This window comes from Sceloporus occidentalis, unplaced genomic scaffold, assembly GCF_023333645.1.
Source record: "Sceloporus occidentalis isolate IW3139 unplaced genomic scaffold, rSceOcc1.0.p SCAF_8, whole genome shotgun sequence".
Lineage (NCBI taxonomy): Eukaryota > Metazoa > Chordata > Lepidosauria > Squamata > Phrynosomatidae > Sceloporus > Sceloporus occidentalis.
In genome coordinates, this window is record NW_028316988.1 from 26,335,647 (window position 1) to 26,361,245 (window position 25,599).

At 45.7% G+C, this 25,599-nt stretch overlaps 2 protein-coding genes across 4 annotated transcripts in view; one reads left to right on the forward strand and one right to left on the reverse strand.

Moving 5' to 3' along the window:
* The window catches only part of STAP2 (signal transducing adaptor family member 2), a 21,932-nt gene extending 14,408 nt beyond the window's left edge, over positions 1 to 7,524 (forward strand). The window contains exons 10-14 of one of the 2 annotated variants that reach the window (XM_089535686.1): positions 938 to 1,021; positions 1,677 to 1,844; positions 2,700 to 2,735; positions 3,475 to 3,570; positions 6,297 to 7,524. In XM_089535686.1, the coding sequence (XP_089391812.1) occupies positions 938 to 1,021; positions 1,677 to 1,844; positions 2,700 to 2,735; positions 3,475 to 3,570; positions 6,297 to 6,355 (443 nt within the window). In that variant the 3' untranslated portion in view covers positions 6,356 to 7,524. The remainder of the gene's footprint in view (positions 1 to 937; positions 1,022 to 1,676; positions 1,845 to 2,699; positions 2,736 to 3,474; positions 3,571 to 6,296) is intronic. The other variant, XM_089535687.1, reaches the window with a different exon arrangement.
* On the reverse strand, positions 7,516 to 19,659 carry FSD1 (fibronectin type III and SPRY domain containing 1). Of its 2 annotated transcripts, none has more exons than XM_089535677.1 (13): positions 19,492 to 19,659; positions 18,476 to 18,571; positions 17,835 to 17,966; positions 17,286 to 17,387; positions 16,430 to 16,452; positions 15,801 to 15,922; positions 14,936 to 15,145; positions 14,174 to 14,272; positions 13,311 to 13,470; positions 12,945 to 13,024; positions 11,410 to 11,661; positions 10,516 to 10,604; positions 7,516 to 9,263 (listed from the first exon to the last, which is right to left on the reverse strand). In XM_089535677.1, exons 1-13 carry the CDS (start codon positions 19,504 to 19,506, stop codon positions 9,153 to 9,155), a joined length of 1,491 nt encoding a protein of 496 aa, XP_089391803.1. In that variant the 5' UTR covers positions 19,507 to 19,659; the 3' UTR covers positions 7,516 to 9,152. The 2 variants fall into 2 exon arrangements, with proteins under 2 accessions (XP_089391803.1, XP_089391802.1); XM_089535676.1 differs by having other exon boundaries at positions 16,379 to 16,452.
* Positions 19,660 to 25,599: the final 5,940 nt, after the last annotated feature.

Consider the following 25,599-nt stretch of genomic DNA (forward strand, 5'->3'; position numbering starts at 1 on the left):
CAATCTATGCTATGACATTGTGTAGGTCTCAGCCTATGCTATGATGTTGGATTGGTCTCAACCTATGCTATGATGTTTGGTAGGGATCAACCTATGCTATGCTGTTGGGTAGGTTTTAACTTACACTATGACACTGGATAGGTCTCAACCTATGCTATGATGTTGGGTAGGTCTATGGCGTTGGGTAGGTCTTACCCTACACTATGAAGTTGAGTAGGTCTCAATCTAAGCTATGACACTGGGTAGGTTTCCACCTTACGCTATGATGTTGGGTGGGTTGGTCTCCTTTCAGATTTGTAGAGTTTTCTTTGGGATCAGAGCGCTGGTGTGTCACGAGGGATGTGCAAGGAATACAACCAAACTAGATGACACCATTAGCGAAGATGACACCAGGCATCAGCAAGATGTCTCAAGGCCATCTACAAGGAGTGTAGTGGAATCTCCTTCCTTAGAGATTTTTAAACAGAGGCTGGATGGCCATCTGTCGGGGATGCTTTGATTTGAATTTCCTGCATGGCAGGGGGTTGGGCTGGATGGCCCTTGCGGTCTCTTCCAACTCTATGATACTATGATTCTAGGCTCAGTGTTTAGGTGGAACCTCTTTTTTGGAGTCGCTGGATCAGCAGAAAACAACCTTGCTCCATCTTCAGTACGACATCTTTTCAAATACTGAAATGTGGCTACCATGTCACCTCTTAACCTTTTTTTCACCCGGCTAAACATACCCATCTCCGTAAGTCACTCCTCATAGGGCATAATTTCCATTAGCCATGATGGAAAATCCTCTTCCAACCCTATGTGCCTTCCAGTCGCCTGGCAGTTTATAGCAACCCCATCAATTTCATAGGTTTTTCTTAGGTAAGGAATCCTCAGAAGCAGTTTGGCCAGTTCCTTCCTCTGAAATCTATGCTTCGTTTCCACCTTGCATGTTTTCCAGAGATCATGGAGATGGATAAAGAAAGTGGAGAGAGCACCTCAGTTCCTGCCCGAGTGCCCCTTCTGCCCCCACATCACCCCAAAGGTACGTCACATCCCTCTGAAATTCATTTGGAGACTTAATTCATGCTGACATCTCACTGAGACCCTGATATAGGACTGGAAAGACTATTAAAATTGTACCATCTTTAGCTTACTCTTTTGGGAGCCACCTCAAGTTCTAATCAAGGAGAAAGGTGGCGTATAAATAAATGAAATAAAGATATAAAATAAAATCCCTTAACTTACAAGACATAACGGCAGGCAAAACTGCATAGAATAAGTCCTGAAGGGCAAATAGACTTTGCAAATGTCTATTTTCAAAGACTTTTGTTACAGTAGGAAGTAGAAACTGCAAAAAACCATTTGTTGCATCCTTTGGGAACAAAGCTAGCAAAGAATTTAATCCCAGTGCTTTACGATTCTTGAGTCGCACATGGGACTTTGTAAATGTGTACCTTCAAGCTATTTCTGACTTGTGGTGGACCTATCTTGGCCAGATTTGTTGGGGGATTGCCCTTGCCATCCTCTGAGGCTGAGGGAGTGTGACTTGCCCAAAGTCACTCAGTGGGTTTCCATGGCTGAGCAGAGATTTGAACCCTGGTCTCCCAGGGTCCTAGCCCAACACGCAAATCACAACACCACACTGGAACTTGTTTTTATTAATCCTCTGCCGTGATTTGATTCTGTTTGCATCTCAGGTACCCCGGGGGGACAAAAGCCTTCCCCGTCTCCTCGATCTCGACCGTTTCCCCCTCTCGTTCCTCCGGTTTTGCCCATTCAGTCCCCTCGCCCAGTGTCCGTCCAGCCACCCGAGAGTGTATATTTGGAAGAAGACCCACCGGATCAGACCTATGTCAATGATGAAGGTAAGTAATGGAGTATTTGCATATGTGTTTACACTGCTTAGACAGAACAACTTGAAAATCCTCTACCAGAATTCCAGATATTCCCAAACACCTTGGAATTCTCTATCATTAACGGTGCTATGTAGGAACTTAGGGGCTGAATAGACTGCCCCTTTCAGCACCAGATCGGGGCCGTGCCAACTACATGCCACAGCCCCAATCTGACCTGTCCACGGCGCAAAAGGGAGCCACAAAAGGCGGCTCCTTTTTGTGTCACAGAAAGGGCACAATAGCCACCGACGCCAGGGTTTTTGGCGCTGCGTCATCTTCACGCAGCACCACAGGAGCACTGTGACGCTGCCCACCATGTGGTGGGGTGCATGGCATCATGCCAGCATGGGGCGTGTGTTGTGTGGGCACCATGCCTCAACCCCACCCCGATGGCGGCCTTTATGACTGGTTTGTCGAGGCTGTTAGTTATGTAACTAAGTGGTATCTCCTGGCTTGATGTCTCCAATTTCCATTTACTGGGCAGCAGCTGCCCCAATTGACAGGGATCTGTTCTCCCATCAATAGGGAAGCAGCTGAGTGATGTTTCCAGCCTTTCCCATAAGCAATTGTCATTGCAACAAGCAGAAATAGAATCCTTGTTGCAATTCCTCCTTGTGCCAGAGACTATTTGCAGGAAGGCAAGGATGGAAACATCCATCTGCCACATCCCAGTCGAAAGGGGAACAAATCTCTATCGACTGCAGCGGCTGCTGCCTGATAACCAAATATCTCTTAGTTCAACCTTAGTTATTGCAAAGCAATTTTTAAAAGGTCAGTTTTAATTTTTTAAACAAAATATTTACTTTTTCCCTTTCGGTTTCCAAGATGTGGCTGAGATGAAACAAATCAATTCTCCAGGAGGTAAGCAAATCTGATGGATTATTGCAAACCTTTTTAGAGTTGAGCCCTTGTTGCATACCGTTCAGCTGTCCCAGTTTGACAGAGACAGTCCGGATTAATCCTCTGCCATCCCACTACTTGTAAAATATCCCAGTTTCTCTTTCCTCCTCCCACTCTCCTCCTTTGCCCCCAGCATTTCTTCACTTGCTGCAAACTGAGTTCCAAAGGGCAAAAGGAGTTTGAATGCAGTTAACTGAGCAAGAGCAAGAGGAGATAAGAGAACAGTGTCTTACTCTTCCCTGTAGACTCAGTCAAAAGCAAACTGCTGCAGCCTTGCCTAGCTTGTGTCTTTTTCCTCATTAATACCTTTTGCCACCTTGACCACAGTTATGATACTTTAACATATAGATATTCCAACTTTCATCTGTGAAATGTTGGAGGGCATGCAGAAGGAAAGATTCCCTCCTCTTGCATGCTCTCCAACATGAAAGCTAGAATATGTGTGGCCAAGCAACATCAGAGTGCGATCAAAATGACAAAATGTATAGGATTCAGGGGGGTTGTAGGGGAGGTAAATGATGGGGCAGCCCATCCAGACTCGAAAACAAAGGTTCCTGGTCTTCCAAATGTTTTGCACTCCAGCTCCCAGCATCCCTGGCCATTGGCAAAGCGGGCGAGGGCTTCTGGGAGGCAAAACCCAAAACACCTCTAAGAGCAAAGTTTGGGAACCACTGGTCTAAAGGTAGTCTCACCTTTCCAGCTCCTGGCTTGCCGCGCAGTGGCCCCAGTGTGCCGAAGACGACGGAACGGACTTCTTCCCGTCTCATAATGTCTTTACCCAGAGGCTTTTCCATTGGTAAGTCAGTGCTTGCATGTGGTGGGGAAACTTGCATATGTACTGCAGAGGAATCTCTGGTTACATAGACTCATAGAATGGAATTGAAGGCGGGCTACAGACGGGCAGGGGAAGACGTCTTGGAGGTGTATTCTGCTGAATACGGAGCCTCCAGACCGCCTGCCCCGGGGACGTGCTTCAGGTGTTGGGGCTTCCACATGGGGGGCAGTGAAGACACCTCACCTGGGTCCGTTTCAGACCCGGAGTTTCCAAACCGCCGCCTCGGAGGATGCTGCAAAGAGAGAGGCAGCTTCCTCACGGGCGGCCCAAACCGCGGCTTTTTTTTTTTCCTTTGCCGGCTGGCGGATGCGCAGCTGCGCAGCTGCAGCGCTAAGCAGCGGCGGCAGAAAGCCTATGTGCACATTTAAAGTGCCCAAGCCCCTTTAAAACTTTTCCCCCCGCTCTGCCCAAGAACAAAGGTGGTCTCCTGCCAGCTCGTGATCAGCTGGTGTTGGCATCCTTGTCCGCTTGCACTTTGCCAGTGTCACCAGCATCATAGATGCCTCCTCTCCTTTGGTCCCCACGCTCCTGCTGAATCTGCAATGCACAGCCACAGCTGTCGCCGCTGCCACCGCTGTCCCCCTGCCATCCCCCATCACCTCCCTTGTATATATGTAAATATTTACAGTTTTAGCATTTTTTATTGTTAGGTGAAAATGGCACAGGAATGTGTGTAGGGGTGCACTTTAAAGTCCAAACTTTCCAAGCAGCGCATGCGTACATGTTGCTCTAGGGTTAGGGTTAGGGCTAGGGTTAGGGTTAGGGTTAGGGTTAGGAGTCTTAAAATGCGCTGCAGCTGTGCTGCAGCTTCCACACCTGCATGGCAGCGGACGCTGCAATTAAAGCCTGACTGCAAACTGCGCATGTTCCAAGACCCCAACTCATTATGCGACGCAGCAGACACGGAGCTTTTAAATGGGCAACTTAAATTAGTGGCGTAGCAATTCTGGTGTACCGGTGCAGCAGCTCTCATGGCTTCTTCCACTTCTCGATATGTGTCAGCATTCAGGTAGGACTGCTCCAGTTTCTGCAAAATGTTTGGCTGGGACCATATAGCTATGAGGTCAGCCATCTCAGTATGAGACCAAGACGTCCCCCTGCCTTTTTTCGGGGTGCTGGTGTATGGCTGTGCCATCCTGCCTGGTGGCAAAGGGGAGCCGCCACACAGCTGTGCCAGGAGCAGCCGAACTGTGCCCGTTCCCAGGTGAAAATGGCACAGGAATGTGTGTAGGGGGACACTTTAAATTCCAAACGTTCCCTTATCACTTTCTACAACCAAAACATCCGCCGGCAAAACTTACAACTTCCCGCGATTCTAGCAACGCATGCGCACAAGTGGCTCTAGGGTTAGGGTTACGAGTCTTAAAATGCGCCGCAGCTGTGCCGCAGCTTCCACAGCTGCATGGCAGCGGACGTTGCAATTAAAGCTTGACTGCAAACCACGCATGTCCCGGACCCCGACCCATTATGCGACGCAGCTGACACGGAGCTTTTAAACAGGCAACTTATATTTGCGGCGTAGCAATTCTGACGTATCGGTGCAGCAGCTTACATACGGAGCTGCGCACGTACGCCGCAAATCAAAAAGAAGCGGAAAAAAGCAGCACCTTTTTAATGCCGCTTCTTCCCGCTTGGGGCGTGCAGACGGCGCGTTCATGACGGCATTCAGGTAAGGGCCGTCTGAAGGCTCTACCTTCATGACGTCATGAATACACCCCTTTTTGCCCGTCTGTATCCCGCCATAGAATCCTAGAGTTGGAAGAGACCCCAAGAGACATCTAATTGAACCCTGTTCTGCCATGCAGGAAGATGCAATCATGTATTACAAAGATCCCAGCAAGGTGAAGGTCTCTATTATAGCTTGGGTTGGAGAATGACAGAATCACAGGGCCTTAGAGTTGGTTCTCACCTGCCATATCCAGAAGGCAACCCTTTCCATCAGCATAGCAAGTGGCACCTTTTTTTACTTGTCACCCGGTGTGGTCCACATTCCCGCACGCCCCTATTGATGTCCCTGTCTAGTTGTGAATAACTTTCAGTATTTCACCCTCTGTTTTTGTTGTTGTGTGCCTTCAAGTCATTTCTGACTTACAGTGACCTTAAGGGGAACCTATCATGGGGTTTTCTTGGAAAGATTTGTTCAGAGGAGGTTTTCTGTGGCCTTCCCCCGAGGCTGAGAGAGTGTGACATGCCCAAATTCACCCAGTGGGTTTCTTGGCTGAGCTGGGAATCGAACCCAGGTCTCTGGAGTCATAGTCCAACACTCAGACCACTACTCCACACTGGCTCTTTTTCACCCTCTACAAGGCTAGCAGTTTGGAGACTGAAATATTGTAACCAGCCTTGAATCCCATTGTGGAAAAAGACAGGATATAAACCCTGGAAATAAAGAAATTAAATCAAATGATTATTATTATGGGGTAGGATTCTTATTTGGGGAGGCAATGTCCCCATTTTGCCCCCCGATCCCCATAACAACTGTACCTAGTTCCCAACATTTGGAGACCTAACTCATGCCAGCGTCTCACTGAGACCCCGATACAGGAACGGAAAGAATATTAAAATTGTACTGTTCTTAGCTTATTCTTTTGTGAGCCACCTGGGGTCCTAATGAAGCAGAAAGGCAGTGTATAAATAAATGCAATAAATAGATATATATATTTTTAAAGTCCCTTTTCCCTTTGCAGGGATGTCAGAAGAACTGGAACGAAAGCTTCAGGAACGGAGAGCTACCATACAAGAGTGATGGAAACTGCACCCTTATCAAAACACCCACAAAAAGTCGAGAAAGGATGGCTATGGTGGTCCATCCAATGTTTCCCAGGGGGAAAATGTCCCTAGGGACCTCTGTGTCCTTCTCTCCAGACAATCTCCTTATCTCTTTTCAAGTGGCACCGCTATGGTATGGCATCTCAAAAGGATGTCCATTCTTCCCTGAATCCTTCCCTATCGCTCAAGGGCAGACATCTTGACCAGGGACACTAGACTAGGCCAGTCACCTGAAAAAGCAATTGAAAAATGCTCAAGGAAATCTTATATGTCTCATGTAACACACACACTCTCAGGGGCATCAATAGGGGAGTGTGGATCTAACCAAGTGACACCTTAAGATGGGATGTCACCCCTGATCCCCAAATATCTGCCTTTTGGACTAAACATCGCATTTTACCAAATTTTCACTTTAACCACATGAAAGGATGTACGTGTAAATACATTGAGGCTGTGCATATGATCTTGTAGTTTAAAGATATATATAACTTTAATTGGGCTAGTTGTTTATGCCATGGCATCCCCAATCTTCAGACACACAGACCTAAGTTTAGTGGGTTGTGCAGAAGTCTACAGTTTATTGTTAAGGCCAGAAGCTGGTTGTGTGGTGAGACATCAAAACAAACCAAAGCATTTTTTTAAACATCTCTACAAGCAGTCGACAGTATGCTGTTTTGAGAAGGAATCAGAGCATGGGAACGTTAGCTTCTTTTTTAATGGACTGCAGCTCCCAGAATCCACTGACCATGCGTGCCGGGGAATTCTGGGAGATACAGTCCCAAACACTGATGTTTCCGAGCTTCCCGTTCTAGAGCCTTGCTGGTTTCTTCTTGTATTGCTGTCATAGAAGTCAAAGTAAAATGGAAGGTGGCGGGAGAGGTGGCGACGTTGTGATCCGTTTTGGAGTCCTGGATTAAAGCTTGGCGATGTGTGCATCCCACAGAAAGGCAAAACATGATTCAGAAACTACGTGTGTATCTCATAAAAAGGCAAAACATGATACCGAACCTCACCTCTCATAGAATCATAGAGTTGGAAGAGACCTCAAGGGCCATTAAGTTCAACCTCTCAAACGGCTCAGCTTTCCAGGTCAAATGACTCTAACGTTACAACTCTGCATCGTCGACATAACTATGAGGATGGAGCACCGTCATCACAGTGACGTCTCATGATGCCACTTTTCCAAATGGCAGCTTTCATTGCAAAGCCGAGTTTCTATCCCTCATGGTAGAAGAAAAGACGGAAGGAAGAAGAACAGATAGGAAGGATAGTGTGATCCGTCGCAAGTTTTAGAATCTAGATCAGTGGTCCTCAAAGTAGGTCCTCCAGATGTTTGGGAACTCAACCCACAGAAATCCTGACACTTGCTCATGCTGGGAGTTGTAGTCCAAAACATCTGGGTGACCAAAGATTGGGAACCACTGACCTAGACATAGAAGGAAGCTTGGCTGTGCTCTGTGGGCCTTATTCCCATGGCTGTCCCTATAGGATCGCAACCTGAATATGAAGTATCCGTCTACATGGGATACCAGAGAAAGAGATAGGAAGTCCTTCATTTCATCATTATGCCAAGATATGAGATATATTCATTAACAGTGAGACCAGGCAACCAAGCTGCTCAGTGCGATGTGCCCCTTTTCAAGAGTTTCAGCATCTCCATCCATCCCACCCACCTATCCCCATTTCTCTCCCCGTGCAACAATTAATCTTCAATATTTTCCAAGTCCTCATTGGGATACAGGGTTTCTCTTCCCCAACCTTTTTAGGTCTCTTTCTCCTAAAGAGTTGAGACAAAGGAGACAGAATCCAAAGACATAGATCAGTAGCCAAAGGGATCTTGTAGCAGGTTTGAGATAAAGGACTCAAAGAGGCTAAAAAGCAGAATTTGGATAGGTCAGAAGCATCTTTGGCCAGTGTTTATCACACGACGCCGTCTCCGTTCCACTGCCTTGAGTTCCATCTGTTGCTATAGTGGCCCTTTTCATTGACAGGCAAAACCCATCAATAGACTCTCGATTTCGCCTGCTATTCCATTACTGCCTTTGTGCGATAAGTCCCATCTGCGGCAGTTCTGCTTCTCAGGCGGTCCTATATGATGTGACTTCCACTTGGAAAGTGGCGTTTGGCAGTGCAGAAAACAGATCGTGCAACCAATGGATCGCCAAAGTGCTATCGTGGAGGAAAGCGTGATAAGAAATGGTGCCAAACTGGTATGCTTCCATTCTTAAACTGGGAGAGCAGGCTGGTCTGATCAAGTCCTAACTTCTCCGTTGATCTCAAAGGTGCTACAAGATCCCTTGCACGGTTTGGCTTCCTTTGCATTGTTCAGGCTATACAATCTGGATCAACTTATCATTTTTTAAGACGGGCAAATGGAAAATAGAGCTAGAGAGATCCTGGCATCAACATCCAGCCCCGTTTGCAATCTTCCTTTTTGGCTAAGGTTTGTTATCCCACATCTTGCCGAAGGCCAAAAAAAGTGGACAATGTGGTGGTTGGCGAGGGAAAGACCCCTGTGATGGGTGATAACAGGAGGCTTTCTCTTTCTTTTTTTACAATCGTAGACAGAGAACAAATAAACCCAATACATTCATGGTGTGCATGTGCTTCCTCTGGGAAAGTCCAAGAACTGGGAGGCGAAAAATAATTGTCGTCCTAACTTAGAAAAACGAATACTGCTGTAGAAGTCTGTAAGTAGGGTCGGTTGTTCCGGGCATCCATCTTGGCGAGAAAGGATCTCGATCCTGTAAAACCGAGGCCGCGGCGCGTTTCTTCTAAGACAGGCTGGCGTTGGAACTGCTGGTAGCGCTGTTGCGTTTCTGAAGGCATTTGACGGCGCTGGGGACTTGCAAGCCGGAATAGACGTGAAAGCTGCCGCACCAAACCTAACCAAGAGTCAAACGAAAGGTAGCCAAGAGATTAGAAAAGGGGGTCTAGAAGATCAGATAATCCTTTGGATGTTTTGGACTACAATCCCCATCTTCCCTTACCAGGATGGTTTGAGGATGATGGGAGCTGGAATACAAGGCACCTGGAGTGCGAAAGGTTCCCCACCTTCATTGAAGCTAACCCTCATTTCTTTAAAACCCATTTTTAAAAACTGGGTTTTGGTTCTTGCGGGGGGGGGGGGGGGTTAGTTGTTGTTTTTTAATTTAATATGTATTCAACATATAAGTCAAAAAAGAAATACATACAACACAAAAATCATATAAATACCTACAAAGAAATTAATTACACATTCTACTAAATAAAAGAAAAGAGAAAGAAGAAAAAAACAAAAAGGAAGAAAAAAAAGAAATATAACCAAAAAATTGACATAAAACTTATTATTTAAATGACAAATACATATTATTAATTTTTTCTTGTACTTCCTAAACTGCAGTGTTGTTTATTTGAACCATTTTCTAATAACCTACTAACTCTTGTAATTAATTAACTTAAATCCTTAAATAAAAATCAATACCATCTTTATGAACCGAAACTTCATTTTCTTCTGTTACTCCTAATTTATCACTTTACAGATTAATCATACAAGAAAAAAAATAGGTTTTGTTTTTAACATGCTTTATCCCACCTCAAGTCTTGAGGAGAGGCAATAAATATATTATTATTATTATTATTATTATTATTATTATTATTATTATTATTCACCTCTCATCAAAACTCGAGGTGCGGTATAGCATGTTAAAAAACAAAACACGTTATTACACATCATCGTCATTAGTAGTAGTAGTAGTAGTAGTATTTGCCCATCCTTCAACTTGGAATGGATTCATATATCTTTGATGTTTTTGGACTACAGTTTCCACAGTCCCTCACTATATTATTATTATTATTATTATTATTATTATTATTATTATTATTATTATTATCCCACCTCTCCCAAAGGATCTCATTTATTAGTTCAGAACATTTCCTGCAATGTTAACAAAGCTAATTAATTTGCATTAAAAACATTTCTTAGATCTCTGGTTCCTTCAGCATCTGCCTTATCCTGCTTCCTTCTACAGTCCTGAGGACTAGATACTTTCCTTTTCTTTAAATCGAAGCTACAATTCTTGGGTAGTGCTGAATTTATTTATTTTTTGGAGCAAATACCGGGAAACCGCACAACCGCTCTTTCCCCAAAACTCTCACCATGAAAGCCGGAAGAACCGGTTGGGTAAATTTGGACCGAAACGTATGGAGCAGCTGCTTGGTTTTAGCATTGTAGAACGAGAGGAAACCTGGAAAGGAACAAAATAGGAAGATATGAGACAGATGGCATCCAGGTTGAGGGATAATCCATGGGAGAGGAGGAAATGATCCAAGATCCATAAAGAGCCTTGTTGGGTTGTACCAAACTACGTATCCATTCCAGCGTCCTGTTTCTGACCATGGATAGCCATATGCCACTGAGAAGTGTCACAAGCCCAGATACAATAAATTCCCAAATCCACCAAAGAGCAATATCTTTATGTGTCCAACCAAAATGCACAAAATGCATGATGCAAGTTTCAACGCTCCATTGGCTTCTTCTCTAGTAACTTCTAGGTTCTCCAGCATGATTCTATGGTGGAAATTGACCACAGAATCATGCTGGAGGACCTAGTGATTCCTAGAGAGAACACCTCTCTAGTAATCTCTGCATCCTCCAGTATGATTCTATGATGAAAGTTGACCATAAAGTCGTGCTGCAAGACCTAGCGCAGTGATGATGAACCTTTTACAGACCGAGTGCCCAAACTGCAACCCAGACCCCACTTATTTATTGCAATGTGCCACATCCCTCTGGCTTTCTAGTAAGAAACTGGCAGACTCTGTGCTAGGGTGACAGCATGTGTGCCCACAGAAAGGGCTCTGAGTGCCACCTCTGGTACGCATGCCATAGGTTTGCCATCACTGACCTAATGATTCCTAGAGAGAACACTTCTCTGGTAATGTCTAGGTCCTTTAGTGTGATTCTATGGCCCTAGAATTATACCAATTCCTATGGTATATATATATGGAGATGGATAGATAGATAGATAGATAGATCCTTGAGGGACTCACCTTCATGGAAATTGCAGTAGACACCGATGATGTCCGGAACTGGCACTTCTAAGACCTTTGCTTTGTTGTTGTGTTTGGCTGTGAAGCTGACTTGGAGCCAGTTGTTGAGGTGGAGGCACCAGGAGGAGGAGGTCTTTCCCAGCTGGTCGAACTTGCCCAGAGACCGGTAGGCCACCCCAATCGCAAAGGCTTTGCTGTCTCGGTCGTAGCGCACCTCCCAGTAGTGGTCTCCGCCATCGATCAGGGTGTCTCCTGTGAGAAAGAGCAAGGAAGATGCCATGGGAAAGAGGCTGGAAGCGAGAGAGCGCCTCCATGACATCCCCTTCTCAGAAATATCATGGTGTCACATATGTGAGACCCAGATATTGGCCAGAATTGACTTAAGGACATAGACATGTGGGACTCATACCTTCTACACGGGCCCAAAAAGTCACCATTACTCCACTGGCATATTGTACTGTGTTGATAGGAGTGGATGCAGAGTTGCACACAGAACATGTTCAGCTGTGCCTTGTCTTTGCAAGCTGTGCACTTCACATTGTGGTTGTGCTTCTTGTACTTTGCTTTGGGGTTGTGCATTCTCTATTTGCCATTGGGATCGCGCATTCTATACTTTGCATTAGGATTGTACATTGCGGCTCTCTGTCATATACTTTGCATTGTGGTGGTGCTTCCTATACTTTCATTGTGGTCAAGCATTGTTGTTGTGCACCTAGTACTTCACATTGTGGTTGTACACCCTATATTTTGCATTGTGCTTGTGCATTGCTGCTGTGCATCCAATACTTTCCATTGTGCTTGTGCACTCTATACTTTGGGTCATGAGGGCACATTGTGCTTGTGCAACCTATGCTTTCATTGCGATTGTGCAAAGCATCCTATGCTTTGCCTTGTGATTGCATATTGGGGTTCTGCATCCAATACTTTGAACTGCGGTTTTTCACTCTATACTTTTGTGTCGCATTTGCACATTGTGAGCACACACTTGACATTTTGTGTTGTTATTTATCATTGCTGTTGTGCACCCAGTACTTTGCCTTATGGTTGCATATTCTATACTTTGCATTGTGGTGGCACATTGTGGGTGTGCATCCTATACTTTAGAGCCAGTGTGGCATAGTGGTTTCAGCACTGGACTATGACTCTGGAGGCTAGGGCTCGAATCCCCGCTTGCAACTCACAGTCTCTCAGCTTTAGAGGAGGGCAATGACAAACCCTCTCTGAACAAATCTTTCCAAGAAAATCCCCTAATAGGTTCGCCTTAGGGTTGCGTAAGTCAGAAGTGACTTGAAGGCACACAACTGCTGCTCAACAGAATGGCACCAAGAATTATCCAGTTTGCTATAGACTTTATCTAAGGCTGAGAGATTGTCTGCTCAGACATGGATGGTGACATCTATGGCTGAGCAGGATTTGAACTCTGGCCTTCCAGAGTCCTAATACAACACTCAAACTACTATATACTACATTGGAGAGGGATACTGATATAAAGTCAGAAGCTGGCAACCATGTTGGGAAACTGATCTGATCCTCACCCAATACTGTGTAGGATTCGGCCGTGAAGCGGTCCCTTCCGCCACGTCCGGTTGGCATCCTTTTTGGGGACTGCACACACCTGCGAGGAAAAGAAAAGACAGAGAAGAGTGAAGCAATGCGCTTTGAGATCGAGGTATTGGATTTGAGGGTGCGGGAGACCAATGTCAGTCCTGTCGTCCTCTTCTAGCCACATTAGGAATGTGTTTCCCTGCATGGCAGGGAGTTGGACTGGATGACATTTGGGGTCTCTTCCAATTCTATGATTCTATCCCTCGGTCAGGAGTATTCTAGGAGCTGCAATCCCTAAAGAATAAGGTTTCCAGGATGCCAACACAGCAGAGAAAAACCAAAGATGAAGGGGTTACCTGGCCGGAGAATTCACTGGGGATGCGGTGCGGCCCTTTCCATCCTTTTCCCGGGCTTTGATATCCTGCACCTTGCCGCCCATGGCATCCCATTCCACACAGAGGTCTTCCACTTTGAGGTTCTGGTGGCTGGTGGCGGCGTCCAGGCGAAACATGAAGGCTGAGGATAGGGAAAAGCCAATGCTAACAAATGGGACCAGTTCAGAGAAATCCACACAGCAGAGCCTCTTCCCATTTAGGCCCTTCCCATTTGGTTTGAGTGTTGGACTACAACTCTGGAGACCCGGGTTCAATTCCCAGCTCAGTCATGAAACCCAGTGGGTGATCTTAGGCAAGTCACAGACTCTCAGCCTCAGAGGAAGGCCATGGCAAACCTCCTCTGAACAAACCTTGCCAAGAAAACCCCACGATAGGCTTGCCGTAGAGTCACCATAAATTGGAAATGACTTAAAGGCACACAAAGAATGTGAAGTCGAAGGCTTTCATGGCCGGCATCCATAGTCTTTTGTGGGTTTTTTGGGCTTTGTGGCCATGTTCTAGACGACTTTATTCCTGATGTTTCACTTGCATCTGTGGCTGGTAGCTTCTCTGAAGATGCCAGCCACAGATGCAGGCGAAACATCAGGAATAAACTCATCTAGAACATGGCCACAGAGCCCAAAAAACCCTACTATTCCCCTACTATTTTCTTAGTATTATTCTTAGTATTTTGGAATCTGTTGCATCTGCTCCGACTGATGCCCATTATTTCTTCTGTTACTTATGCCACTCCTTGGAGGGGAAAAACCCTCAGTATTTTCCTAACCCACTCCCTCTTGCTACACAATTTCTCCATAAATCCCATTATCCACGATTTTACCCACCTCTCGTCTCCAAAGTGACCGGCTCCGAGAACTCTCCGGCCACCGCTTTATTGCAAGCTTTGACTCGGAAATTCATGTATTTCATATCGAATTTCAGCCCTGCAAGGTAGAGGACATGAGATAGATAGATAGATAGATAGATAGATAGATGGATGGATGGATGGATGGATGGATGGATGGACGGACGGACAGGAATCAAGAACAACAACAAAATATTTGGGAGGGAGAAGGGAGAAGGGGTAGGAGAAGAGAAAGAATGAGTTCCCTAGGTAAAAGAAGGCTTTGACTTGGATTATTATTATTATTATTACATAGAGAGATCTTGTTGAACCTTTGAGACTGAAAGAAAGAAATTGGCAGCATGAGCTTTCATAGACGTCAGTCTACTTCCTCAGATGCATTCCTCAGGTGCTACAAGATCTCTCTGTGTATTGATCTATACACTAACACGGCTGTATCTTTTAATTCTATTATTATTACTATTATTACATTTATTTGTATTCCACTTTTCCCCAAAAAACTGGGACTCAAAGCAGCTTAACGTTTAAAAGCAGGGGACAACTGCAAACTTACCGAAGAGACAATAACTCTAGAGTTAAACTATTGAAATATCAAAACATATCACTTGTTTAAAAATGGAATCCCAATTTTAAGAAAGAAGATGAAAGCACTAAAAAACCATACCCTTCAAAACAGTACAACACACCCCAGGATGTGTGTAGATACACCCCGTGACCAAAATGGATGGTCAGCCTGCCTCACCGGACAAGGTGTACTCCATCTGCTTGATCCCTTCGATGACCATCCACGGCTGGTCTTCTTTCACCCGGGGCGGCCCCTCGAAGTTGGTCTTGCGGTACTCCAGGACATAATGGTCAATCTTGCTGTCCTCATCCGGCATCCTCCAGACCAGGGACACGCAGTTGTCGGCCACCAGAGATTCGGCCACGTCAATCTCAGGTGCGCTGGGGACTAAGATGGGATGAAGAAAGTGGGGTCGCCAACTTTATTCTGCCTCTAACACTTAGGATCATAGACTCCTAGAGTTGGAAGGTGCCCCCAAAAGCTATCCAGTCCAGCCTCTTGCCATGGAGGAAGGCACAGTCAAAGCACCCCGACAGATGGCCATTTAGCCTCTCCAAAAAGAAGGGGCTTGGTTCCATCTTCCTTCCCCTCCGCCCCATCACCCCCATTTTTTCCACAATAACCATCACGAGGCACTCAAATAACTCCATATTCTATGAATGATGACTGTAACTCCCATCACCCCAGCCAACATGGTCACTGGCTTTGCAGGCCAGCCATGAAGGGAGTTGCGGTCTTTCACAATATTCCAGGTGAGCAGAATAGAGTGGGTCTATACTTCATCTAGCCACTAAGCTTTAGTCATGCATTCTAGAATCACATTAGCTTTTTAAGCTGCTGCATCACACTGTTGGCTCATGTTCAACTGGTGGTCCACTAGGACTCCTAGATCCCTTTTGCATGGATCATAGTCAAGCCAGGTGTCCCTCGTCCTATATCTCTTCGTTTACATTTCACCCTTGGATCTCACAAATCCTTGGTCCAGTGCTGTAACCACTGACCTTTGACTCATCCATCCAACCCTGAAATATAGTCGTCTTACCTGGCAGGAATTTCAGGGACTGTATCATCCGGCGTTCTTGGGCAAAGTCAACCATCAGGTGGCTCATGTTGTCACTGACTTTGGCCTTAAGGGAGAGTCGGAAGGCGGGTGCCATTGTCACACTGGATGAGGAGACAACCCACAAGAAGATGGAGGGGAAAAGGTGAAATTATTATTATTATTATTATTATTATTATTATTATTATTATGCGCATGCAATGTGTCCTGCAGTGTGGTGACAGCCTTTACCACATTTCACAGTTATAGCTATATATACGGCATTAACTGTCATAGCAACCTTCTGTGGACTTCTGGGATTTGTAGTTCAGTGAGGCCCAAGACTTCTTGGGCTGAGAATGCTAAATGCTAAATGCTAAAGTGAAAATCCCAGGATGCCACAGGAGGCAGTTAAAGTGGAATACATATAACAATGTAGTGGGATAAGGCTCTCTAACAATATTGAAGGGGCGAGAGGAGGCTCAATAGCTCTCGAACCCAAGACCCAACCAGGAAGGGGGAGGATAGGGGAGATACCGTTGCAATGTTTTATATTTGGGCTCAAATGGACGGAGGCCAACCGTGCTGTTTGCAGAAGGTGGAGGGGAGGCAATTTCTGGTGTGCCGCGTACCTGTCCTTGATCTGTTTAGCAGCCTTCGAAGCATCAGAAGGAAGAGAGAAAAGCAGAGAAGGAGGAAGAGAAGAAAGAAAGGAATAATCAAAGCAGGGAACATTGCTAAGAGAGAATGGTTGCATTCTGTAGCTGGTGCAATTCTTGGTAGGTCTACTCAGTGGTAAGCCCCACTGAACTCAATAGGCCTTATTCTGCTTGGCCATAGAAACCCACTGAGTGACCCTGGGCAAGACACACTCTCTCAGCCTCAGAGGGAGGCAATGGCAAACCTCCTCTGAACAAATCTTGCCAAGAAAACCCCATGATAGAGTCACCTTAGTCAGAAATGAACTGAAGGCACTCGGCATCAAGCAACAACAACATGAATGACATGAAATTCTATCAATGTCCATGTACTCTGTTCCCGACTATAATGGTCTCATGACCAGCCAAGGTGATCCACAGATGTACTTAGTTCTAGCCTGCAAAGAGGAAGATTTGGGAGGCACATTTCTAGAGTTACAAATGGATATTTGACTCCATTTCTCACCCTTTATCCTCCACTCCATGGGGACCATGGTCATGACAACCATGGTGAGATCCTCCTGCCACATTGTCCAACTATACCTCTCACCCATGGACAGCCCTTACCAGTGGCAGATCAAGGATGTACCAAATCCATGCCTAGATTTATTCCATTGACTCAGAAAGGAGTTATCTAAGTGCTCCCAAATAGATTCAGCACTTTGGAGGGCTCCTTTCAGGACTAGAATAAACCCTGGGGTAGATTCGCGGCACCTCTGACTCGGAAGCCAACTCAGCGTGGAAGCCAACCCCAGAAAACCAACCCTTGTGTCCCCTTTTTTATTTTTACCTGGTTGAAATCGTGGTTCTCGGCTCCCTGTAACGTCTGGTTAGCTGTCTCCAGCAGCTCTTCGGAGCTCTCCAGGGCTTTGGTGCAAGCGGCCAGCTGGTTCTGCGGGAGTTTTAGCAGAGAGGAGAATGAATCGGCCCATGGAGAAAACCAAGTTGAGAAGGATCTATAACAAATATGTCTGAGGTGTCAGGATTTATCCTTGACCACCCAATCAGTCCATCAGCCAAGTATCCAGCAACACTATACAGTTATATCAGTTCCATCCCACTTTCATTGGCATGGCTTCTACAGAATCCTACAGATTAAGTTCAGCAGATGCTGGCTGCCCTTCTCTCCCTCCAAGTTCAGAAAAATGGCCATTGAAACATGCTCTTCTCTCCCTCTAAGGCCAAAGCAATGACAGTTGGAACATGAAAGGCAGGACTTTCAACATCATGCAAAGGCATGATGGCTGCATCTGGCTGCTCTTCTCGCCAATTGGAGACCAATGGCAGTTGGAACATGGAAGGAGGAAGACAATATTTATGGAAGACAGCGTTCCCTTACCTGCAACTCATAGGTCCGGCTGGCCCGGTCTTGCTTGATCTTCATGATCATCCCTTCCTTGAGTTCATCCAGTAGGATATACAGCGACTGGAACTCAGCCTCTAAGTCTTTCTGGACCCGATCCGAATTGGCCTGGTGGAAGCCAACATAACAGGCCGAAACATGAAACATTTAATGTCGCATGCAAGGAGAGGCGGAAGAGAGACTCTATGGGATCCCACCCTTCCTTTATTAAACTTATCCCTCATCTTTCATTATAGGATAATGCCAGGGTGGGTTGGAGCCATGGTCACTAATGGTTTCTATGCTGAATCCGTTCTGAGTTCCAAGGTTTGGAACTTTGGATAGAACTCTAGTGAAATCTAGATTAAAACCAGAAAGAGATTTGCTGCATCCCTGATTTGGGAGCACCCAGAAGATAAGACTTCACATCCAGATCACTAGCATTGGAAGACTGGCTTTCTTTCTCCAAAAGTGAAGGAGCTGGTTTGAATGTTCAAAGGGTGGTGGACCTCCATCTTTGGAGGTCTTCAAACAGAGGCTGGAGAGGGATCTTTCAGGAGCGCTTAAGCGCAACTCCTTAAAGACCAAGATGAATTGTTCTTGTACCGCTGAACCAGTTGTTGAATTTTGCACATTACCTCCACATTCTGGAGCATCTGTTTGAGCACGTAGATGAAATTCTGGATTTCTTCATTTTTCACAGCCAATGTGGTGATGATCTTCCTTAGGGCATCCTTATTTCAAAGAGCAAAAAGAAAGTTCCTGTGAGCAACCCAACTATGTGGCAGAGATTGTCATTTTTAACCTGGGGAAGACACTACAAGGCCTGAAGAGGAAACCTAAACACACACACAAGCCAAAACATTCCCATCACTGAAGTTATCAGAAATGGTTTCCTTTTACTTGCAAATGATCCCTCCCCAGGGCCAGCTATTCTCTCCTCTTCTGTTCTGTCTCCATGGATCCTCATGAGCCTGGCTAAGTGTCCTGCTTTCATAAATATCCTTTCTTTCCTTAATATCCTTTATTTCGGCCCTCACCTGTCCCACTCGGTGGCTCTCCTAAAGAGGCACCTAGAAAAGAGCAAGAGGAAGATGACAAAGCAAAGGGGAAAGGAAGGGGTATGGAAATGGAGGAGGGAGATGGGAAGATTTAGGGTGAGAGACCAACTTACAAAAAAAGCCTCTCATTACAGGCCAGGCTAACTTTCTGTCTAAGATGGTCCTCTTTTCTCCCTGTGGTCCAGCCATTACTGCAAGCCTTTCCCATCAGCATCCTTACTTTTTGGTCCCCCACCTTCACACATTACAGGCCTAGCTGACTTTCTGTCTAAGATAATGCTCCTTTCTCCCTGTGGTCCAGCCATTGCTGCATCCTTTGCATCCCTCACCCATCAGCATCCTTACCTTTTGGTCCCCCACCTTCTCACATTATAGGCCAGGATGACTTTCTGTCTAAGATAATGCTCTTTTCTTCCTTTGGTCCAGCCATTGCTGCATCCTTTGCATCCCTTTCCCATCAGCATCATTACCTTTCGGTCCCCACCTTCACACATTACAGGCCAGGCTGACTTTATGCCTGAGACAATCCTCTTTTCTCCTTGTGGTCCAGCCATTGCTGCATCCTCTCCATCCCTCCCCATCAGCATCCTTACCTTTTGGTCTCCCATCTTCAGCTCTGCTCAACCCAAGGGAGTTTTCTTTTGGAGACAGAGGGGAAACAAAATGCCCCCAAAGCTGGCACCTCCTCTGGCATGGACCAAGGAGGAGGATGCTTCTGGGCAGGGTTTCAGGAGGAGGGAGGCGGTGTTGTCTGGGGTGATCTTCCCTCCCTTCTTTGGCTGGCATTAACAAAGCTGGTGGGGGAAAGGAGGAGGGAATGATGCTGATCATGGCCTCTTCTCTCTGCGCAGCTGTGAAAGCAAGCTGGGAAATGTAGTCCAGGCCAGAGAGAGTGGTGGAGGCACTATGGAGGCGGGGAAGGAAGCACTGGATGACAAAAGAGGACAAAGGATGAGGTTGCATCCATCAAAAGATTCTTCCTATGTGTGGAGCTGGGGGTCTTTCAAAACCTGTCTCTTGCCAAGGTTTCAAGGAAGATCTTTTTGCAGGCCAAGAGTAGAGAAGACAGAGGAAGACGTGTGCCTCTGAGCATGGACAAAGTAGAATAGGAAAAAACAGACTCTGGAGAACAAGATTCGATTCCCTGCTCAGCCACAAAACTCACCCATAAATTAAAATGTAGATTGTAGTTGAGAAATGAGAAGAAGGCTAAGACTTGGGAAGGTAGCCCCGAAGGAACTATATAAGAACTTCAAGTTGAAAGGCCTGTCATTAAATATCTAATTCAGAATCATCCATCTCATTATATTCCCCATTTCTATGTAAGGATGTTAAAGCAGGACAGCGAAGAAAACTGACAGGGGAAATAAAATCAACGGATTTGAAACGTGGGGCTGGAGGAGAGTTCTATGCATACCATGGACTGCCAAAAAGAAATATAAATGCATCTGACAGCAAATCAAGCTTGAGTTCTCTCTCTGGAAGCCAAAATGACTAAACTGAGGCTTTTGTAGTTTGCCCAGATTGTGAGACAATGTGAATCATTGGGGAGAAAAAATAATAATGCTGGGAAAAGAGGAAGGCTGTGTGAAAGGTGGATGGATCCAAGCAAGCAAGCCATGGTTGAACCGAGTTTGCAAGACATGAACAGATGACCAGGGCTCTTGGAGGCTTCTCTGTCATAGGATTGTCATAAGGTGAAGCTGACTTGATGGAAAATAACAACATAATCCACATTCTTATTAATCTCCTGACTCTGTATTTCATCTACTTCCACCAACACAACAATTGTTTAGCCTGGCTTTGCATTTGCATCTGCACAGTTATAGTGCTATGGTTCCACTTTAACTGCTATGACTAGTTCTTGTATAGAACCATGGGATTTGTAGTACAGTTTAGCCAGAATTCCCTGGCCATGAATTTCCAGTTGCTGCGGTTGTTGTGTGCTTTCAAGCCATTTCCAACCCATGGCAACCCTATCACAGGAATTTCTTGGCAAGATTTGTTCAGAGGGGGTTTGCCTTTCCCTCTCTCTGAGGCCGAGAGAGTGTGGCTTGACCACAGTCACCCAGTGGGTTTCCATGGGCAATCAAAGCTTTGAACCTTATTCTCCAAGGTTGCAGTCCAATGCTCAAACTAAACTGCCAACCCCAGGATTCCCAGTTAAAGTGGAATCATTGCATTAGAATTGAGTAATGTGAATGAGGCTTGGGTTTCTTCATCCAGCAAACCAACCCATAGAATCATAAGATCATAGAGTTGGAAGAGACAACAAGGGCCATCCAGTCCAATCCCCTGCCATGCAGGAACTCTCAATCAAAGCATCCCCAACAGATGGCCATCCAGCCTCTGTTTAAAGACCTCCAAAGAAGGAGAACCCACCACTTTCCAAGGGAGCGTCTTCCACTGTTGGACAGCTCTTACCATTGGGAAGTTCTTCCTAATTTTGAGGTGAGATCTTTTTTACTGTAGTTTGTATCCATTGCTCTGTGTCCTGTTCTCTGGAACAGCAGAATGCAAGCTTGCGCCATCCTCAATATGAGATCCCTTTAAACATTTAAACAGGGCTACCATATCACCTCTTAACCATCCCTTCTCCAGCTTAAACACACTCAGCTCCCTAAGTCTCTACTCATAGGACTTTATGGTTTCCAGCCCTTCCACCATTTTGGTGCCCTTCTCTGGACACCGTCCATCTTGTCCACATCTTTTTTTAATTGTGTTTTCCAGAACTGGACGCAGTAGTCCAGGTGAGGCTAGACCAAAGCAGAATAGAGTGGCACTATTACATCCCTTGATCTAAACACTATACTTGTGTTGATGCAGCCTAAAATTGCATTGGCTTTTGGGGCTGCTACACTGTTGACCCATCACCACAAGAGGGCATTTTAAGCTCACAGATGACCCAGCAACCACACATCCTTTTGCTAGGCCACAAGATGTCGCTTTGTGTGCAGGGTAATTCATTCCCTGCACTTTTGTATCCCTCTCTGACCCAGGGAAAGGTCAGACAAGAGCCAGCATAGTGTAGTGGTTTGAGTGGACTATGACTCTGGAGACCTGGGTTTGAATCCCTTGCTTGGCCAAGTAAACCCAATGGGTAACCTCAGGTAAGTCACATATTCTCGACCCCAAAGAAAAGCAAACTATGCCAAGAAAACCCCATGATAGGTTTGCCTTAGGGTCACCATAAGTCAGAAACAACTAGAAGGCACACAACAGAAGAGAATGGATATGTAGAGAGATCTTGTAGCACCTTTGAGACGAACAGAAAGAAAGAAGTTGGCAGCATGAACTTTCGCAGACTTCAGTCTACATCCTCAGATGCATTTGGAGGTAGACTGAAAGCTCATGCTGCTAATTTCTTTCTTTCAGTGAGTCTCAAAGGTGCGACAAGATCTCTCTACATACTGAGTCTACAGAGTAACATGGCTGCATCTTGGAACAGAACAGAATGGTCCATTTTCAGACACCGAGCATCAGTTTCTCCCCTGGCTTTTCCTCAATTTTTGATACTTATTGTGGCCTCAATAGTTTTCACCCAAAAGGAAGAGAAATGAGAAAGCAAGGTCAGCCAAGCATCGCCTCCTGCAAAGCCAAGAGGAATGGGCCCAGGGCCAGGAGAGGGAAGGACCAGCTCAGCTCAGGCTTTACGGTAAGAGATGGCAGCCTGCTTCAAGCTCAATTTATCTTGATTAGCAGAAGGCTGGGGCTTCATTTTTCAAGCTGAGCTGATCAATGGCAGGACTGGAAGGGCTGGCAGAGAGATCAGCGCTTCCATCTCGGCTGCAGAGTCAAAGGATCCCCTAGACCCAGAATGCCCCACCGGGTGAGGAGCGAAAAAGTTTGTCCTAGGGCAATGGTTCCCAAACTTTGATCACCCAGGTGTTTTGGACTTCAACTCCCAAAAGCCCCAGTGAACTTGGCCAACAGTCAGGAATTCTGGGAACTGAAGTCCAAAACATCTGGAGGAGCCACATTTGGGGATCACTGTCCTAGAGAGCTGGAGTGGGCATCGAAGGCAGCGTATTCCTCTGATGAACAGCCCTTACCATCACAAAGTTCTTCCTAACGTTTAGGTGGGATCTCTTTTCCTGTAATGGATTCAAGCTTCAGGAAAAGAGATATTCCACCTCAACATTAGGAAGAAATTTGTGATGGTAAGAGCCGTTCGACAGAGGAATATGCTGCCTCCAAGGATGGTGGAGTCTCCTTCTTTGGAGGTTTTTCAACAGAGGCTGGATGGCCATCTGTCACAGGGAGGACCTTGATGGTGTCTTCTTGCAAGGAAGAATGGGGTTGGATCAGATGACTCTTGGGGTCCCTTCCAATTCTAGGACTCTGCATCAAAGCCGCACCTGCAATAAAGACTTCACTTCACTCTCTTTTTATGCGTATGTCAAGCAACTCCTCCATATTGAGAAGCTGTCAGCTAGGCTTGAGGTGGGCGGCTAAATGGAGAAAATAGCAGCAGGGTGGTTGAGAAAGAGTGAGTCTATTTTAGCTAAGCCCCCCTATCATCCTTTCCTTCTTTCTGTGCCACTCGCCGCCTTTGTCTCCTGCTCCCCAGGCCTGCCAGCGGTTCTAACACACTAATTGGATTCTTAATAGTGGTAATTAATGGGGAAACTTCATTATGAGCTTGCTTGACATCTAGCTTCGGGGTTTGTTATGGTGGCAAAGGAAGAGTGGCAGGGAAGGCAAGCGAGGATGGAAACAAAACCACAGATGGCACATGAGTAGACAAAGGCATCCATGTCTCTTGCTCTGTTATCTCCAGCAAACAGAAGAGCCGGCTGGTTTCTATGCCTGGCATATTTCTGATGATTTTGTTTAGTTTGAGTGTCTCTTCTTTATGTATCATAGAATCATAGAGATGGAAGGTGCCTTCATGGGACATGGAGTTCATTCCCAGGCTCAATGCAAGAGCATAGATTTGGTGGTTGCCAGACCTTTGCACAGAGACAATGGGCTTCATGGCACACTTGTTGTTGTGGCTGTGTGCCCACAAGTTGTTTCTGACTTACGGAGACCCTACCAAGGCAAGATTTGTTCAGAGGAGGTTTGCCCTTGCTTTCCTTTGAGGCTGAGAGGGTGCGACCTGCCCAAAGTTATCCAGTGGGTTTCATGGCTGTGTGGTAAGCGTGTTTATGGAAGCGTTGATTTAAAAAGAAATTGTAATCTTTCCTGAATGGATCCATTTCTATGGCGTGATCCTCCCCTTTCCCGGTTGTTGGTTTCTTGAATGAAGGGAGAAAGCAAAGCGGTAAGGTTTCTTGCTTCTTTCCCTATCTCCCTTTCTTCCCCTAAATTCATTTTTCTTTCCCTCTTTCTGAAATTGGAAAGGCCAAAATCCCCTGCCGAGAGCAGACAAGTCTGGGCCCCAATTAAAAAATGTGGCCTTGCTTACAAAAAAAAAATGCCTTTGAGGTCTTATTATTGCTGAAATCCCAATGCACAGATCAGCGTTCAAAAGCAACAAAGCGTTGGTAAAATGTATTCTCATATACACACACACAAACATGCATATATATATATATATATATATATATATATATATATATATCAGCTCTTGTGACAAAGTTGATTAGAGCCGTTACTCCATAACAGACGGCGTTCCCTGGAGGGATGGCATCGCTCTTTGTAATTTTGACAATGACAAAATTCACTCTCCCTCCCTCCCTTTTCTCTCCATTCTTCTTGGGTAGCGTCTCCATCAAAGACACCCTCTTTTCTCCTTTTGCTTGCTCTCTTTGGGAACAGATCAGAATGGAGAAATTGTATGTTGGGGGGAAGGAAGGACTGAGAATAAAGAGGAGATTCTTCTTCTCCCCCAGTTAATGAATTGCTTGAAATTGCTTGCAAGGGCACCCTGCTGCGACATTTCCTTCCAGCCCGGTGGCATCTCATGGGACGCTAAGCAGATGCCAGATGATTAATTCAGTCTCTTCCCAATACAGACTTGTCTCCCTGCCATCCAAACCTCCTCGCCACAACTTCCCAAAGTGTCAGCGCACTAGTTTCCGTGTCGCACTTTCAATGTTATGGGTGCGGGGAATCCACTCTGGGGTTTATTGCAAAGAAAGCACTATCCAGAGTGCTGAAACATAACCCTCAAAGAGCTTCAGAACTTTGGACAGCACCTCAAAAGACTCTATAGCAGTAGTTCCCAAAGTTTGGTCTTCCAGGTGTTTGGGACTTCAACTCCCAGAAGCCCCAGCCAGCATGGCCAACTGTCATGAAGTCTAGTGCTGGAGTCCAAAATATCTGGAGGACCAAAGATTGGGAATCATTAGGTTCGACTCTTTGGGTTGTGTTTGTGGTTGTTGTTTTTGTGTGCCTTCAAGTTGTTTCCAACTTATGGTGACCCTAAGGTTTAATGCAATGGTTCCCAACATTTGGTCCTCCAAATGTTTTGGACTTCAGCTCCCAGAATCCCCAAACATCAGCCAAGCTGACTTGGGCTGCTGGAAGTTGAAGTCCAAAACACCCGGAGGCCCAAGGTTTGGGATGTTGCTGTTGTTGTTGTTGTAGTTGTTGTGTGCCTTCAAGTCATTTCCGATTTACGGCGATCCTAAGGTCTAATACAGTGGTTACGTACGCTCAAACAACTATATCAAGCTGGCTCCTTGTGACAATTGATGCAACAATCTGTTGTTGCTGTTCTGGTCTTCAAGTTGTTTCCAATTTATGGTGACCCC

Coding starts and splice junctions, on each gene's coding strand:
- FSD1 (XM_089535676.1), bottom strand. Junction 16,453..17,285: donor AGAACCACGATTTCAACCAG/GTAAAAATAAAA, acceptor GATGCTTCGAAG/GCTGCTAAACAGATCAAGGA. Junction 14,273..14,935: donor GATGGAGTACACCTTGTCCG/GTGAGGCAGGCT, acceptor TCTACCTTGCAG/GGCTGAAATTCGATATGAAA.